The sequence below is a fragment of the Perognathus longimembris genome, chromosome 4 (genome assembly GCF_023159225.1).
Source record: "Perognathus longimembris pacificus isolate PPM17 chromosome 4, ASM2315922v1, whole genome shotgun sequence".
NCBI lineage: Eukaryota > Metazoa > Chordata > Mammalia > Rodentia > Heteromyidae > Perognathus > Perognathus longimembris.
In genome coordinates, this window is record NC_063164.1 from 46,697,617 (window position 1) to 46,712,133 (window position 14,517).

The 14,517-nt window shown below is 36.1% G+C and overlaps 1 protein-coding gene across 1 annotated transcript; it reads left to right on the top strand.

Annotated features, from left to right (window-relative positions):
- The first annotated feature begins 5,766 nt into the window (after positions 1–5,766).
- LOC125349968 (cytochrome c, testis-specific) lies at positions 5,767–13,542 on the top strand. Its single transcript, XM_048344224.1, has 2 exons — positions 5,767–5,935; positions 13,397–13,542. The coding sequence occupies exons 1-2, from the start codon at positions 5,767–5,769 to the stop codon at positions 13,540–13,542; spliced, it is 315 nt and encodes a 104-aa protein (XP_048200181.1).
- Positions 13,543–14,517: the final 975 nt, after the last annotated feature.

Below are 14,517 nucleotides of genomic sequence, written 5' to 3' on the forward strand. Positions count from 1 at the left end.
GAATCATGATTCTCAGATCTCAGCCTCCTGAGTAGCCAGGATTACTGTGTGATCCTTAATCAGTAATGGGGCTTGAACTCAGGGCCAGGGCTCTCTATCTGAGCTTTTGTGCTCAAGGCTAGCACTCTAGCACTTGAAACACAGCTTCATGTCCAGTTTTCTGGTGGTTAATGGAGATATGAGTCTTGCGGATTTTCCTGCCTTGGCTGGCTTTAAACCGCAATCCTCAGATCTCAGTCTCATGACTAGCTAGGATACTGGTTTGAGGCTTATTCTTGAAAGGTTCCTCTGTGTTTATCTAATCTTAGCGTACTTTTTAGGGATAAGGAATGTGAGCTCCCATCACTGAGTGAGATCCAGAGCTAACTCTGTCTAATGACGTTCTTAAATCCCACAACTACCCCCATGACAGAAAGCCCCATAGATCCTGGGACTGCTCAGCTAGGCGAAATTACAGGGTATACACAAAGGGGCAATGTCTCCTGACTTGAAAAGTTTGTTAATGGACCTCAGTGGAGAGCTCAGAAAAAAATCCAGCTGAAATCCAGAAACAAGCCTTGGGTTTAGCAGTAGTATTCGAATTAAGGGAAAAGCATAAACCTGAAAATGCACTAGGAACAAAGTTCTTAAAAACGTCTAAATCCAGGCTGTGAAGATGCTGGGTTCCTATGACGTCAAACAGACAAAGTATTCATGGAGCACTAATTCAGTTCTAAACGCTGTGCTAGGGCAGAGCTATAGATACATGTAATGTGAAAACAGGAACAGTTTTTCCACCTGTGTAACCTTGGACAAATTATTGGTATTTCCGGCTACTGTTCCCTCAATGATAATCTAGAAATAATGTTACCAACTAAATTAAGGTGGTTAAAGCTTAATTAGTGAAGTAATTCATTCATTTAACATACAAAGGTTGTTTGGGTTTTTCTTTTTTTGAGATATAGTTTAAAATTTCTTCTTGCTTCAGCTTCCCATGTGCTCAGATAATAGGCATGTCCCACTATGGCCGACAACAAATATATTTGTTTACTATGGATGGAGCACTATGTGCACACAAGAAACAAAGTATTAAACAACATTTATTTTCTTGTTCCCTTCCACTAAAGTTCCCTTTGACTACTATTAACCTGGATGTTGTATAATTGTTCCATAGAAACTGTCAGATGTTTGGATTGTTACCTTGCATGTAGCACTAAAAAGATTGTAACAATTTCTACTTGTATTACAGTCAGTCCTGGCAAATAGATTCTGTTTACCCTACTATTTAGTAGGTCTAGGAAAATGTGTTTGTCTTTTTAGTTATCCTAAAGTTCCTCAGATCAATCAAGGTGCATAAAAATAAAACAAAGTAATAATTTAACTGATGCAAGTAAGTGCTAAAGTTCTGAACATTAGTGTTTGCAAACTACTGCCATCTAGTGGAAAATACTATTTTCTTAAACTGGACTGGGAAATCTATGTGAAAGAAAACTGCAGGTGTGTATCCTGACAATTTTAGGCAGACACTTTTTTTTCTTAAAGAAAAAAATACTGGGTAATGTTAGGAAAGTAAATTTACTTACCTCTAAATCGTGTGAAATAAAAGATAATTAAAATTTATTCATAAATTACTCAAATATAATAAGTATATTTCCTTCATATTATTTAGACAGGTTAATTGCCTATATAATACTTCAAATTCACCCTTTGAAGTGCTGCATAAGAATTTGTAGTACAGTCACAGGGTTGCATAAATATTGCCAATATCTGCCTTCAAAGTGGATCTCTTTTCTTTCTCAGAATTGTGTAACCAATAACAAAAGTGAGCAGCAGTTGAGCAGTGAAAGAGACTTAGTCTTGACCTAAAATGGAAATGGGAAACAAACTTGTAGATCAACTTCTTTACTTTGACATTGCGGGTTATGGATACAGAACAAAAGAAATGAGGTGGAGATAGATTTATAGAGAGAGCAGTATTCATGTCTACTTTAGAAATGGTTGGAGATTTTCCAGTAATTTGGGCATTGCCTCATTTTGTTACTTTTATGGTTCTTTCCAGCAATCACATGGCAACTGTCAACTGACATGGCACTGGACCATGTGTCACTTTGCAGGCCGACAGGAATATAATGAAGTTAGAGGTTGTCTGATATTTACTCTGGCAGCGGTCTTAAACCCAACCAGTTTCAGCTGCCTCACCTAAAGAGGAACTTCAGGCCTACAGACATCTTCTCATTGAAGAGAAAGGAGATTATGCCAAGTTAGATCAATGTAGGTCACCTAGGGAGTACTCCAACTAACACAAACATCATCACAGTCAAATTTATTTATTTATTATCGTTTTGGATATAGAATTTAGAGCCTTGTGCTTGCTAGGTAGGCATTACTACTACTTGAGCCACAATCTTTAGCCCACCACAATCGACTTTAGAGCATTTCATTATTCAATAATCTTATTTAATTTGAAAAAACTGGGGCTGCAGGGTTTGGTGTTTGTATTTCCAAGTTTCTTGCATTGGGCCTTGTCTGTAGTAAGATTTATTCTGTCTTATTGACATGGTTGGTCACCAGCACCAAATAAAACCATTCATTGGACCATTCACAGAACATAGAGTTACGACATCAAGCAACACCTTGCAAACACTGAATATACATACACAATTTAATTCTTTGGCTATGCCATGTTTGAACAAACAAACATAAAAAGAGAGGCTTTGTCTCGACTTTGTCTCGTTAAAGCTCAGTCAGAGGTTACTGTACACCCGCGGAAGGCTTTAAGCCTCTGTCAGAGCTGGGAATCTCGCGGGACTTGAGAGCCAATCAGCAGCGCCGTGGGGCCAGGGGCCAGAAACACATGCCTGGACAGGCCTTCCCGCCAGGGCATCGACGGACGGACTGCTCCCTTGGAGGTTGAGGCGCCTCGCTCTCCGCACAGAGGCCTGTGGGAGGCAGAAGGCAGCATCGCTGGTATGTGTGAGCCTGGCTGGAAGAGACAGGGCTGGGCATCCATGTCAGCTGAGCAGGCTGAGGGCTGCTGCAGTTTGAGGCCTGGGTCTATCCAGGAAGTAGCGTCCAACCGTCCAGATGGTGGGAGGCCCTCCTGTCCCCAGCCCCGGATACCCCGGCTCAGGCCTCAGCCCTGGCCCCTGCCCTGGCTCTGGCCTAGGAGGGTGGCATTGTCCCCAGTTATGGAAGAACTTGTTTTAAGTTGGTTTTTTAAAATTATTTTTATCTACTTATTATTTAATGAAGCTCCCCCCCCCCCCCATTGCCGTGGCCTCTTTGGTGTCTCCTCATTGCGGGTATCTGAGTAGCGCTCTCAGTCGGCCCCAACATGGAGGCCGTTACCCCCAGAAGCCCGGTTGCCAGTTTGGAAAGCTGGATTTCTGCTCCTGTTGCAGCTCAGTCGCAGCCCATGAGGAGAAAAAAAGGCCATTGATAGATACCTTTGGGTGCCTTTGTAGTTAAGTGAAGTGATTTATTCAGGGTCCTTTTCCTCCAGTGATCATGCTTGTCACCCCTCTCCACTACAACATGGGGAATCCAATGCCATCCTTACAACAGTCTAGGGAGCTTTTCCTCCCACTCATCACTTCGATTGTAAATTTTAAAAGCTCTACTGTTTCTTTGTTCTGACTATTCAGAATAGTCAGAAACCGCTCAACTTGTAACCTTCACCATATCTCTTCATTGCTTACCAACTTGGGGCAAGTTGCCTAATCTCTGTACACCTCAGAGATGGATAATAATGATCTCACAGAGCTGTTGTTAATAAGTTGATAGATAAAAAGCTTAGAATATACCTGGTACATAGTAAACACAAATGTTTGTTACTCTTACTGTCTATTGGGAATTGGGCTTCAGTATTGGATGAACACTTATTCACACTCTAGATAGTACATCTTTGCCTTCATTTTAGTGAGTTATCTTAACCATACACTGTTAAGAGTGTCATATGTTTATAGGACAGAATGATTTACCTTAATATCCTGCCTCTTCTTATCCAGCAATTGCTGCTGGTTTTATTTTACTTGGAAAAAGATCAGAGATATTTTCAACAGGAACAGTCTTCTGTGATTAAAGATGGCAGCAACAAAGTTGTAATTGTGATTAATACTAGTAATTTGAACAACGATAATAGAAATTTTTATAAGTGATTTTCATGTGAAATTTATACCCATGAGTAAAATTTCCTGAATTACTAATAGCATGTAGTTAGTATAAATAATCGGTTTAGTGTTTCTGCCTTATGTTAACAATTAGAAATAATTATTCTCTAATTAGTACTTATATAATATTTTGGTTTTTTTATGATATAACCTTTATGATTATACCGAATGTACTTAAAGGACAGAAATTTGCTTTTATGACTGAACCTTTTCATTTTGGCTTCTGTTCAAAGACATTGAAATTTGAACCTATTCAGATAATTAATAGGACTTATATACATAGAAATTGAGTGCAATATTTTGTAGATGTTTGGAATTTTAAGGTAGATTCTTGTGGATGAAATAAATTTTCTTATCCTGCTTTCTATTAAACCTAAAACTGTGATTACTAAATAAGTTGTTTTTGGATACTGTTCTCTAAAATAAGTACTTTTATTTTTTTATGTGGATTATTGATATTATCATGGACTTCCACATAGATTTAAAGAAATTAGGAAGATAATTTTGTGGCTACTCTGTATAATATACTACCGTTTGGCAGACTAATACAAACATTTTTCTATTTTTTTCAATAGGCTTATACGGATAAATCTAGATTTAAGATTGTATTGCCAAATAGTTATCTTCATGCATTCTGGAATGGTAATTTTTTTGTCTTCAAATCCATCCCATTCACCAACCCTACTATACTCATTCTTCACAGAACACAAAAGCAGGAAAACAAAACCCAGCTAGTGTATGCAATACTATATCAAAGGTTAATTTTGATAGGGTGAAGTTGTTTTACTTTTTATGTTATTTTAAATGGCATAAATTTGTTAGGTATCTAATGGAATCTTTACCAATTTTCACCAAAGTAATGTTATGAAACACTTGCATTTATATTTATATAAAATATGTTTATATAAATATATAAATATAAATATATTATATACAATAAGATCTTCCCCCACGTAAAATCATATGTTTTCACTGTTAGTATTCAGTATATGTTAATACTGACTTAACACAATAATGTTATTTCTGATTGCTTTCAAGTAATGCTTGATCTAGTCTGGTAGACTGACTTATTGCTAAGTGTGCAAACTAAATGAAAAATTGTTTTTCTTGTAGTTTGTTGTGACCTTTTTTCTGTATTCTTTTTGATTTTACATTTCTCCTTATTATAGGCACTTAGGTACTCACATAAACATTGTATTTAAGTACTCTTCATATGTGTTCTGTTCTTTTAAGTAATGGGATGAAAAGTTATACTTATCTGCTTCACATCATTTTTATATGAAATTTTGGGATTGGAAAAAAAAGAATGTGATTGACTCTTAAATTGTTGTAATTGGGAGCTAAAGTAAAACCCGTTTTATGTCAATAATTTATGAAGTAATTATAACTAGAAGTTTAAAATAATCCTGATAAATGAGTCTTTATAAAATTGGATGCTATAATGTGTCTGTGTTTTTGAGGACTCAGACATAGAGTCATGCATACTTAAAATCATATTTTTTATGTAGTGTCATCACAATTTGCCTCAACCAAACTGATGGAATTCTTTCCTCCCCTCCCCCCAGCTTTTCAAATCTGATACTTTCTTCAGTCTGTGGTTAAAGGCCTCATTAACAAAATGGGAGACTTTGAAACAGGCAAGAAGATTTTCATTCAGAAGTGTGCTCAGTGCCACACAGTGGAAAAAGGTGGAAAGCATAAGACGGGCCCAAATCTCTGGGGCTTCTTTGGCCGGAAAACAGGACAAGCACCAGGATTTTCTTACACTGATGCAAACAAAAACAAAGGTAAAACCCAGAAGTTGAGAATCAGACTTTTTGTCTCAAGGAAGAAAATGATTTGTAATTATAATAATTGCTTAATTTACAGCATTGAAAATGTGCTCTCATGTTTATACTACTGAAACATTGATTTATGTCACAAGATCTACATTTGAACAGAAGAATTAACAGTCTTGTGTGGTATAGCTTTTTGCTTATGCAAGCTATTTTATTTTATGCTGTACATTTGTCTTAAAATATGAGTTTGACTTTAAACATTCAAACAATATTTTAACAGCATTATAGTAGTGATTCTTAACAGGGTTGGGAAATATGTAGTTTGAGTAGAAAAAAGGTAGATAGAAAAGTAAGAAAGTTTTAGAGTTGACATTATAAGTAGAAAAGAATAAAATATTTGCCCCCGAAACCTGTTAAACTTGGGCATGTATGTATAATAAATAAATAAGTGTGGAACACATACACATTTTTAATCTGAATTCCATATAACATGCTTTTAAAATAGAGAACAACTGTGTGTGTGTGTGTGTGTGTGTGTGTGTGTTGGGGGTACTAGAACATCCACTCTTTGTTTTGTTTTGTTTTTGCCAGTCCTGGGAATTGAACTCAGGGCCTGAGCACTGTCTCTGGCTTCTTTTTGCTCAAGGCTAGCACTCTACCACTTGAGCCACAGCACCACTTCTGGATTTTTCTATATATGTGGTGTTGAGGAATTGAACCCAGGACTTCATGTATACGAGGCAAGCACTTTACTACTAGGCCATATTCTCAGCCCTAGAGCATCCACTCTTGCCCAAGTTTTTTGATCATGAATGGTGTTCTATCACTTGATCCATGCTTCCACTTTTAACTTTTTGCTAGTTAACTCGAGATAGTTTTATGTTTGTCTTCTAATACTGGCTCAAAACCTTATTCAGATCTCAGACTTCTGGGTAGCTAGGATTTAAGGCATAGGCACTAGTGCTTGGTTGGATCACTTCTATTTTGACATTTGGCGGTGGGGGTGCTAGTATATGTTATAGGCTAGAACTTCAGGTCACTAGTATTTGAAAAGAGCTTTAATTTTTTTTCTTATTATTGTTTTATTGAAGTGAAATTTATGTAACATCCATTTTATAGTATATTCATGATACAGTATGAACATCATCTCTCTACTTTCAAAACTTTTTATAACCCAAGAACACTTTTATCTATTGGATTTTCACTTCCTATTTTCTCCTACCACCATTCATTATTGGCCACTAATTAGCCTTATCTCTGGATTTGCCTACTCAATATTTCATATAAAAGTCATGTAAAAAGTCAAGTGTAGTGGCTCATGCCTTTAACCCTACTCAGGAGGCTTGAGATCCGAGGATTGTGATTCATTCAATGCCAGCCTGGGCAGGAGACTCATATCTCCTATTAGCCAGCAAAAAGCCAGAAGTGAAGATGTAACTCAAATGGTAGAGCACCAGTATTGAGTAAAAAAGATCAGTGAATGGATAAGGTCCTGACTTCAAGCCCTAGTACTGGCACGCGCGCGTGCGCGCACATACACACACACACACACAATGTGACCTTTTTCATTTGACTTCTTTTGCTTAGTCTGATTTCTTCAAGGCTCATTTAAATGGTAACATCATGTAATATTAGTACTTTTTCTTTCTGATGAAATTCTGGTTATGGCCTATAGCTGCACAACTCCAGTCTACCTTCATTGTAACATTGTTCCTCTCTGTCTCTATCTTCTTGTGGCTATTTTGTTTTAAGTCATACTGGATATCAGGGGTCCATTTTACTACAGCATAAACATCATCTCAGTCACATTTGCAATGGCTATATTTTGAAAATAAACCCAAAATTTGAGATACTGGAGGGTAAAAACTCAATGTATCTCTATTTGGGTGACACCTATAATAAATATATATATATACATATAAAATAGATAATTGATAAAGCACTTACACTAAGAGAAAAGTAGGATAAAATTTAATCTGTTGAGTCAAGAGCATGTTATTAACTGGTAATTCTAGGGCTTGAACTCTGGGTTTCATGGTTTCTAATTAAGCATACTACCACTTGAGCCACACTTCTAGCTTAACATACTAACACTATCATTTATTTTGGATGTGCAAAAATTTTAGTTACTAAGTTTTGTGTAGTAAACAATTTCCCTGGTTGTTATTGTGGGTTTCTGCTCTACTTCCTGAGTCATAGCTACACTTCTGCCTTTTTTGATGATTAGTTGGAGGTGAGAGTCTCACAGACTTTCCTTTCTGGGCTGGCTTTGAACTGTGATCCTCAGATCTCTGCCTTCTGAGTAGCTAGGATTATAAATGTGAGCCACCAGTGCCCAAGTAGATTATTTTTTTTGAAATTATATAGAGAATTTAATTATTTTTAAAAGGTGAAATTAGAACCAACAATAATAGTGAAGCACCTTGGAACTAGTAAATTGGTGTTATTACTATTTTTAAATAAAAATATGGTCTTCTCAAATAAAGTCCAATGTTATTTGAGGACATCTTGATGTTTTTAGTTTATTGATGAAATAAAAATATTAAGTAGCTTACTATGTTAACTAAAGTAGGAATTTGAAATAAGATGATTTAAAATAAAATACAAATTTCACTTTTAAATGGGAGCAACCATCAAGTCAACATCAGTGCTAATGCAAATTATGGCTTATCGTCAGCTATATTTTCTATGCATAAGTTTTATGTTGCAAATAATCATATTTTCAGAATAGGAGAGTTCTGGTTTAAAAGTTTTTTTTTTTGTTTGTTTGTTTTTTTTTTTTTGGCCAGTCCTGGGCCTTGGACTCAGGGCCTGAGCACTGTCCCTGGCTTCTTCCCGCTCAAGGCTAGCACTCTGCCACTTGAGCCACAGCGCCGCTTCTGGCCGTTTTCTGTATATGTGGTGCTGGGGAATCGAACCTAGGGCCTCGTGTATCCAAGGCAGGCACTCTTGCCACTAGGCTATATCCCCAGCCCCTAAAAGTTTTTATTACTAAAATTTTTGTAGAGTCCAATTTTATAAAATTCTTTTTTTTTTGGGGGGGGGCAGTCCTGGGCCTTGGACTCAGGGCCTGAGCACTGTCCCTGGCTTCTTCCCGCTCAAGGCTAGCACTCTGCCACTTGAGCCACAGCGCCGCTTCTGGCCGTTTTCTGTATATGTGGTGCTGGGGAATCGAACCTAGGGCCTCGTGTATCCGAGGCAGGCACTCTTGCCACTAGGCTATATCCCCAGCCCCTATAAAATTCTTGATTGTAGTAATCCTGTTTTGTATAGTTTTTTGGTTGTGGCAAAATATACATACCAAAGTTTATTATTTATGTTATTTCAAGTGTATTATTCTGTGGCAATAGGCACATTCATAATGTTTTGTTGTCACTATTATTAATCTCCATATCATTTTCATTTTCTCAAACTGAAATCTTGTAACCAATAAACAGCCCTTGGCACATTCTATTTTCTGCCTTTGTGAGTTTGACTACTCACTTAATTCATGTGTAAAATCTTAGATTATTCCTTTTTTTAAACTAGCTTATTTCACTTGTCACAATGCCCTCAAGAGGGTCATTCATGTTGTACCATATATTGTAATTGCCAACTTTAAAAGTCTGCATAATGTATCTAGGCAGTTCAAATGTTCATTTATTCATTGATGAAACTCAGTGCTGTTATGAGAATGAGTATACAGTTATCATACCTGTATCATTTTGCACAATGCCAATAGCATTTTATGTTCTCATCAGTGAATGGTAATACATTCTCACACTTTAATGTTAAATATATATGTCAAGCATCAGTGGCTCATACCTGTAAGCCTAGCTACTTGAGAGATTGCGATCTGAGGATCATGGTTCAAAGCCAGCAGAGGCAGGAAAGTTTGTGAGACTCTTACCTCCAATTAACCACCAAAAAAAACCAGAAGTGGAGCTGTGGCTCAAGTGGCGTAGTGCTATCCTAGAGCAAAAATTACTCAGGGACAGGGCCAAGACCCTGAGTTCAAGACCCAGGAACAGCACAAAAAGTAAAATAAAATTTGTAATAGCTAACCCAGGGGGTGTGAAATTATATCTCATGTGGTTCTATTTCTTATTTCCTAGTAATTAGTGAAACTGGACCATCTATATTGTGTTCAGAGAAACATCAGTAAATGGACAGGATTTTTCTTTTGAGAATAGTATCTTTATAGTGCATTGAAGTGTCATTGCATCTTTGGTAATCAATAATTAAAACAGGTTTAGAAGAAAATTGAATTAATTCATTTTCATTGATTCATCTTTCTGGGACTTTATTCTACTTAGTGACTGAAGTAGAATTTGAACCCAGGAAGTACCTTTAAAGAAATCATATTGAGTTAGCATATTAGCTAAACTAACATGTCAACTATTTGTATTATATTTTGCTATTGTCATGTCAAATCTCATTTATACATATAGAAGGACATAATGAATCATGAACAACATTAAAATATTTTGAGTCCATATATATTACATGAAAATGCAGAGTTCAAACAGTACTTTCCAGTATAAGTAACAAGGAATTTATGTATTTTTGTTAGTCCTGGCCATCTCATATTTCTCCTCCTCTACCAACTGATTTTGTTTGATGATAGAAATTTTAATGACCAGATTTTACTTTAAATCATATCTCTATGCTTCTACTTTTGATTTATCTATTTTAAGGAATCTGTTGACTCTATGAGGATGAGAAAATTTATTTTTTTATTTTTAATTTTTTTAGGATGAGAAAATTTATACCACCAACCATTTCTTCACATTTTTTAACTCTTTATACTTACACTTTTCTACTCATGTATGATCAGTAACATTTTTGTCCTATGTAACCATAATTACCACAGTAATTTTATTTACCTTTAAATAGTATCAGCAGGTGTGCTTAGCTTATGCCATACTGTCTGTATTTTTCTTTTGATTAGTGAGTAGTTGGTTGTCAATTAGTGGCTATACAAAATATTAGAATTATGTAGTTAAAAGTTACTAGATGTTTGAAAACATTTGAGGATTGCCATTGCATTGTATAATAATCTTCTTGAACATAGAATTATTGGGAAATACATTCATTCTTCATGATTTGTATGCTGCATGTACAGTTATTTTTATTTTTTTGGCAGTCCTGGGGCTTGAAATCAAGGCCTGAGCACTGGGTCTGCTTTTTCTTGCTCACGGCTAGCACTCTACCACGTGAGCCACAGCGCCACTTCTGGCTTTTGCTGTTTATGTGGTGCTATGGAATCAAACCCAGGGTTTCATGCATGCTAGGCAAGCACTCTAACTCTAAATCACATTCCCAGCTTATGTTCAATTATTATTTAGGAAAATATGAAATAAGCCAGATAGTTTTCTCTTATGAGTTACTTGAATTTATATATTTGTTTATTTATTCAATTCTTTATTTTATTGTTGTGATGGTGGATTGATCCCAGGACCTTGCACATGCTAGGCAAGATCTCTACTGCTGAGTTATATCCCTAGCCCTTGGTTTTATTTTCCTTGATTTTTATTTTATTCTTTTCCTCCTGAATTTCAGTAAAATTCTTCTTAAAATTTAATAATTTTGCTCTGCTTTGAATGATCTTCTTCAGCATTTCTTGGGACATGCTGTGCTCTTTTCATTGGTAGTTTTTGAGCTTTTGGTTTTTAAAAGTTTCCTTGAATTACATATCTTAGTAATTTTGTTCTATTTTATTTGTCCAAAGAATCTTAGGCTGATAAGTGCAGGTGTAGATCTCTTTTGTTTAAACATGTTTTATCTATCATTTATTATTTAGTAAAACATTGTTTCATCTAATTTTTTCTATATTTTCTGATTGTGCCTTCAACAGCATCTGTTGTTTTTTTTTTCTTCTGTCCTTTCTGTTATTCATGTCTTTTGGTTTTATCATTTTCACTTGAACTATCATTGCTCTGATTTGAGCACAAGACCTTTATTTCATAAAGACTTTTTTTTTGTTTTTGTTTTTTTTTGCTAGTCCTGGGGCTTGAACTCAGGGCCTGAGCACTGTCCCTGGCTTCTTTTTGCTCAAGGCTAGCACTCTGCCACTTGAGCCAAGTGCCACTTCTGGCTTTTTCTATATACGTGGTGCTGAGGAATCGAACCCAGGGCTTTATGTATACAAGGCGAGTATTTTACCACTAGGCCATATTCCCAGAAAGACCTTTTTTTTTTAATCCATGGAAATACATAGTGTCATGGTCTTCATCTAATGTGTATACATGCACATACATAAACACATGTAATATTCCTTCTGTGTGGTCTTTATTTACCTTTTTTATTCCTTTACCTGTGTGTCTGCTAGATGTATGTATCTTTAGTACTTTTTTCATGTTCCTTATTTGATTATTACTCACTTTTTGATGAGGACAATTCTTGGACTAATTGTTTACAGGAGAGAATGAAAGAAAGTCTAAGTTGTTCCTTGACTTAGGAAGTCCTTTTTTCCTGACTTGTGTTAGAGATATATGTCTGGTGAATGTACATGTTTTTGTTGGGGTATTATCTGGCTCTTTACTTAAGGTAACAAAGACAGACAACAGTAGGTTTATACAACCTCTTCTGTTTTCTATGACTTGTTAGGGTCCTTTCAAAGATATCATGTCTGTGTTATTGTTTTAAAATCCTGATTTCCCTGGCCTCTATTGTGTTAAACTGAAACTTTCATGGCCAGCTGACACCCTGATTCTTTTTGAGCCAAAGGAAATATAATTACTTTGCTCAATGTGTATCACATGCTTTTGTTTTGTCTTGTTTTTTCCTGGGCCTTGAACTCAGGGCCTGAGCTCTGTCCCTGGCTTCTTTTTACTCAAGGCTAGCACTCTGCCACTTGAGCCACAGCACCACTTCTGGCTGTTTTCTATATGTGGTGCAGAGTAATCAAACCCAGGGCTTCATCTATACAAGGCAAGCACTTTGCCACTAGGCCATGTTCCCAGCCCATCACATGTTTTTAAAATGAAAAAATAGATGAACTTTCTCTGCCATTTTGAAACTACATTTCTGAATCATAGGTTTTAATGGGAGATCTGAACAGAAGCACCTGGACATGATTGGTAGACAGAACATTGTAATACAAGTTTGTAGTCACCAATATCCTACTTAAAGTAGCTTTGACATCTTAGAGAAAGTTACTTTCCTCTCTTTTGGACCCTCATTTAGCAAAACAAAGGATTGGGCTAAATGATCTCCAAGATCTCTGATAGAAGGAACTCTGATATCAAGTGATAAAGTATTGCTTAGGCACAACATGTCTGCAGTGGCAGTTGATTGGTGTAGCTCAGATAATTGTGAATAGCTCTTGCATTTCTATAGAGAAGTAGAGTCTAATTTTGGATTAGAGTACATATTGTTAGCTAAAGTCTGCCTATGGAGTGGGAAGATCATCTTTGTTCACATACATAGGTAATATCAGAAAATAAGTCCTACAGTTGTAACTACAAAAACTTATTTTCAACTTCATAGGTATTATCTGGGGAGAAGAGTCTTTGATGGAATATTTGGAGAACCCAAAGAAGTTCATCCCTGGAACTAAAATGATCTTTGCTGGTATTAAAAAGAAGAGTGAGAGAGAAGATCTTATTCGGTATTTGAAAGAGGCAACATCATGAAATACTATTGCAGCTTCAAAAATATTAGTTATCAATTTCCAATATTGTGTTCAAAGAAGTAATGTTTGATCTTTCCTGATCAGCCTGTAGTAAATATAGCATTTAAAAATAAAAATTGATAATTTTGATTATGCATAATCTGTTGATCAGATTCTTTTAAGAACTTGAACTAGCTTTTGTCTCCTTACTAAGGGTGACAATAGTCAGAATGGAGGCGAGGAAGGAAACAAGTGTATTGTGCTTCAGAGTCTGCATACAAAAAATATTTTATAAGCCTAACAACTGCTGTTGATGCTGGTAATAGCCTTCACATACTTATTTCTCTGTAATTTAAATGTAGATATAGGAGATATTAGCTTTAATTTTCATTAAGTCATGTTTGCCTTTTATTACAAATAATTTGCCCTTAAGAGAAAGAAGTGCAGAAATTAGTCATCTCACTATCTTAGCTTAGGATTATTTTGGGGAAAAATTAAAAGCAAATGCAAAAAATAAAAACCTGAAGAAGAGAAAAACATGTCTTATGTTGATTAACATCATACAATATAATACTTTCACATTTGTTTTTTGACATCCTGCTAATCTTGAAGGATATGAATTTAGACTATAAGGAACTTTAAAGAAGGAGAACACCCCCAAAAACCTTCACCAAAAATGTGGCAAGAGACCCTATCTCACTTATAGAGTAAGGCCTTGGAGACATGTCTATACATGACCACTAGACGGGAACAGCAACTCCAGTCAGTGTGACAGTCCCTGAAACAGCTCTGCAGTGCTCAGTCACCCAAATGATAGAATCCAATGGAGGAAGAAAGAGCAGTTTTCAAACCAGAGGTGGCTAGAAGACTGGCCTAGGACAAGTTATGGCTGGGATGATTACATCTTTACCTCTCACACTTCACAATATCTCTGTGAAATGATTTTTGCTTTCTATAGTGGAGACATCAGGGCCCAGAACCAAAACTTAGATCTTTT